This window comes from Nilaparvata lugens, chromosome 3, assembly GCF_014356525.2.
Source record: "Nilaparvata lugens isolate BPH chromosome 3, ASM1435652v1, whole genome shotgun sequence".
Lineage (NCBI taxonomy): Eukaryota > Metazoa > Arthropoda > Insecta > Hemiptera > Delphacidae > Nilaparvata > Nilaparvata lugens.
This window is the reverse complement of record NC_052506.1, coordinates 43,025,162-43,027,157: the sequence shown is the minus strand read 5'-3', so window position 1 is coordinate 43,027,157 and position 1,996 is coordinate 43,025,162. Positions and strand designations below refer to the sequence as shown.

Genomic DNA, 1,996 nt, shown 5'->3' with positions numbered 1-1,996 from the left:
AAAGTTCATCAGGTATAGTGGTAGTGGCCCAAAAATGTTTTCCGCTCTACTCGATGGCCAGTCATCTACACCACTTTCTGCTGTAATGTAGGAGTCGTCATCATTGAGTCCAGTTGTACTTGTAGAGGCATCTTTCATCAGCGGTCGCCCACCAGTAACACAACCCACCACATCCTCCTCCTCCTCATGCGAAGACAGCTCCCCCTCCTCCATAAAGAGTCCTTTGTATCCTGTCATGACTGGCTCATTCATTGTCTCGAGCTCAACTGAGCAATTTATTGCTGTACACTGACTATATATCTTTTTATACTGATAGTACAAGGCCTGACATTGGCCGATACTCTTTAGTCATCTCATGAATCATCATACAGTAGGCAGTTGTATTACCTGGAATGTTTTCAGATGCTTCAAACTCAATCCTCACATCGATACTTCCAGTTTTGAGTGACTCATTTTGGCGGGAGCAATCAAAAGCAAACAGCATTATTTTTCCATCACCAATGGCATTCTTTTCAAACAGAGGGTTGCTTGCACGAGCATTACCATGGTTGTAGACTCCATTGAAAGCTGCATACATGTTGTAGATGCGATTATCATCACCATCAATGCTCTCATATGGGTAGTATCTGTTGTTTAAAAACACTCGAACATCCTTCATATTACACTTGTCAAAGCGAGAACTGTTGGCTGCCGCCACACCTCGTCTTGCAGTCTGTAGCCCAACCACAATGTATCGTGGCTTTTCAAGCTGTGATGTCGACTTGACAGTCCATGTATGCTTTCTTGTCTGCGGTAACGTTGGATAGGTATACAACTCCCAATGTCGAAATGGTATACTGATGGGTGTGTCGTTCTGTACAATCTGTAGCAGACGCAGTTTCACATCATCTGCCACTTCCACATAAGGCATTCTCCACAAAAGCTTTGTGATTGCTACATTGGTAGCAGCAACATTCACACAGTCGTGAAAGTTGGGGCTGACCCTCAACACCAGCTCTTGTTTCACATTGAGTAAAATCTGTCTATAGTCTTCGGCAAAGCCTAGCAGATATCTCAAAGGCACATCCATGATTGTAGTGTCAGCTCCATTGGCGGCAAAATCGGCGAATCCAGTGGTTGAACTAAACTTGTAGCCAGCTCCTTCCATCTTGGTCCACTCATCGCGTTCAAATGTAACAGCATTCTTCATTAGGCTGGTAACTCCAGGATTGCGTATACCATCCACCTCCACACCATTGATTTCATAGCGTATCTCTGAAAACACATTGCTGAAGAATCCAGAGACACATGGAGTTCCGGCCACAGCAGCGTTGGCAGCTCCAGTCACAGTATACTCCAAATGTAGATAGCTCTCCGATGGCAGTGTGTAAACATCTTGCTGTTGAATTGGAATCCGTATCTCGTCATTGGCATTATAGCTTACAGTATAGGGTGCATGAGAATGGTACTCAAACCCAATGATACTGTTGTCCGATGACGGTCCATTCTGTGTCACATCCAAAACTCCCATCTTCCTATTCTACTCGTATCTGACAGCCTCGTTCTTGCAAATACTTGATGCTCCTAGATGTTAACCTTGTCAAGGTTGAATGCTGAATGAATCTTTCTTTCCTTTTATCTTCTTTTATAGGTGAAGGAGGATGATGATGATGGAGAGAAGAAGAAGGAGGAGGATGGACTGCAGCCTCCATATCCAATCCTTGATTCCACTTTTCAAATAACAGCACCATTTCACTTGCGTTGTCTCAAATGTAAAGCAATATTTATTTCCTCGCCTCTATTATTTATAAGACGACCGTACTCGTCGACTACTTGCAGTGTAATGCTACCAATCTGCTTGATGTCTATAGGTAAATAGATTACATTCTGCACAGTCACCACCATTTTATACCCTGGATCAACGTTTGGGTAAAACTCATAGATCACGTGATCTGTAATTCCATTAGAGTAAGATCCAGTCACAATGTTGCAGGTGATGCGTATCACATTAGGCCGA

General features: G+C 43.4%; 1 protein-coding gene across 1 annotated transcript; it reads right to left on the bottom strand.

Moving 5' to 3' along the window:
* Positions 1-304: 304 nt before the first annotated feature.
* LOC111054929 lies at positions 305-1,510 on the bottom strand. The gene has a single exon (XM_022342058.2). The coding sequence runs from the start codon at positions 1,508-1,510 to the stop codon at positions 305-307; it is 1,206 nt and encodes a 401-aa protein (XP_022197750.2).
* Positions 1,511-1,996: the final 486 nt, after the last annotated feature.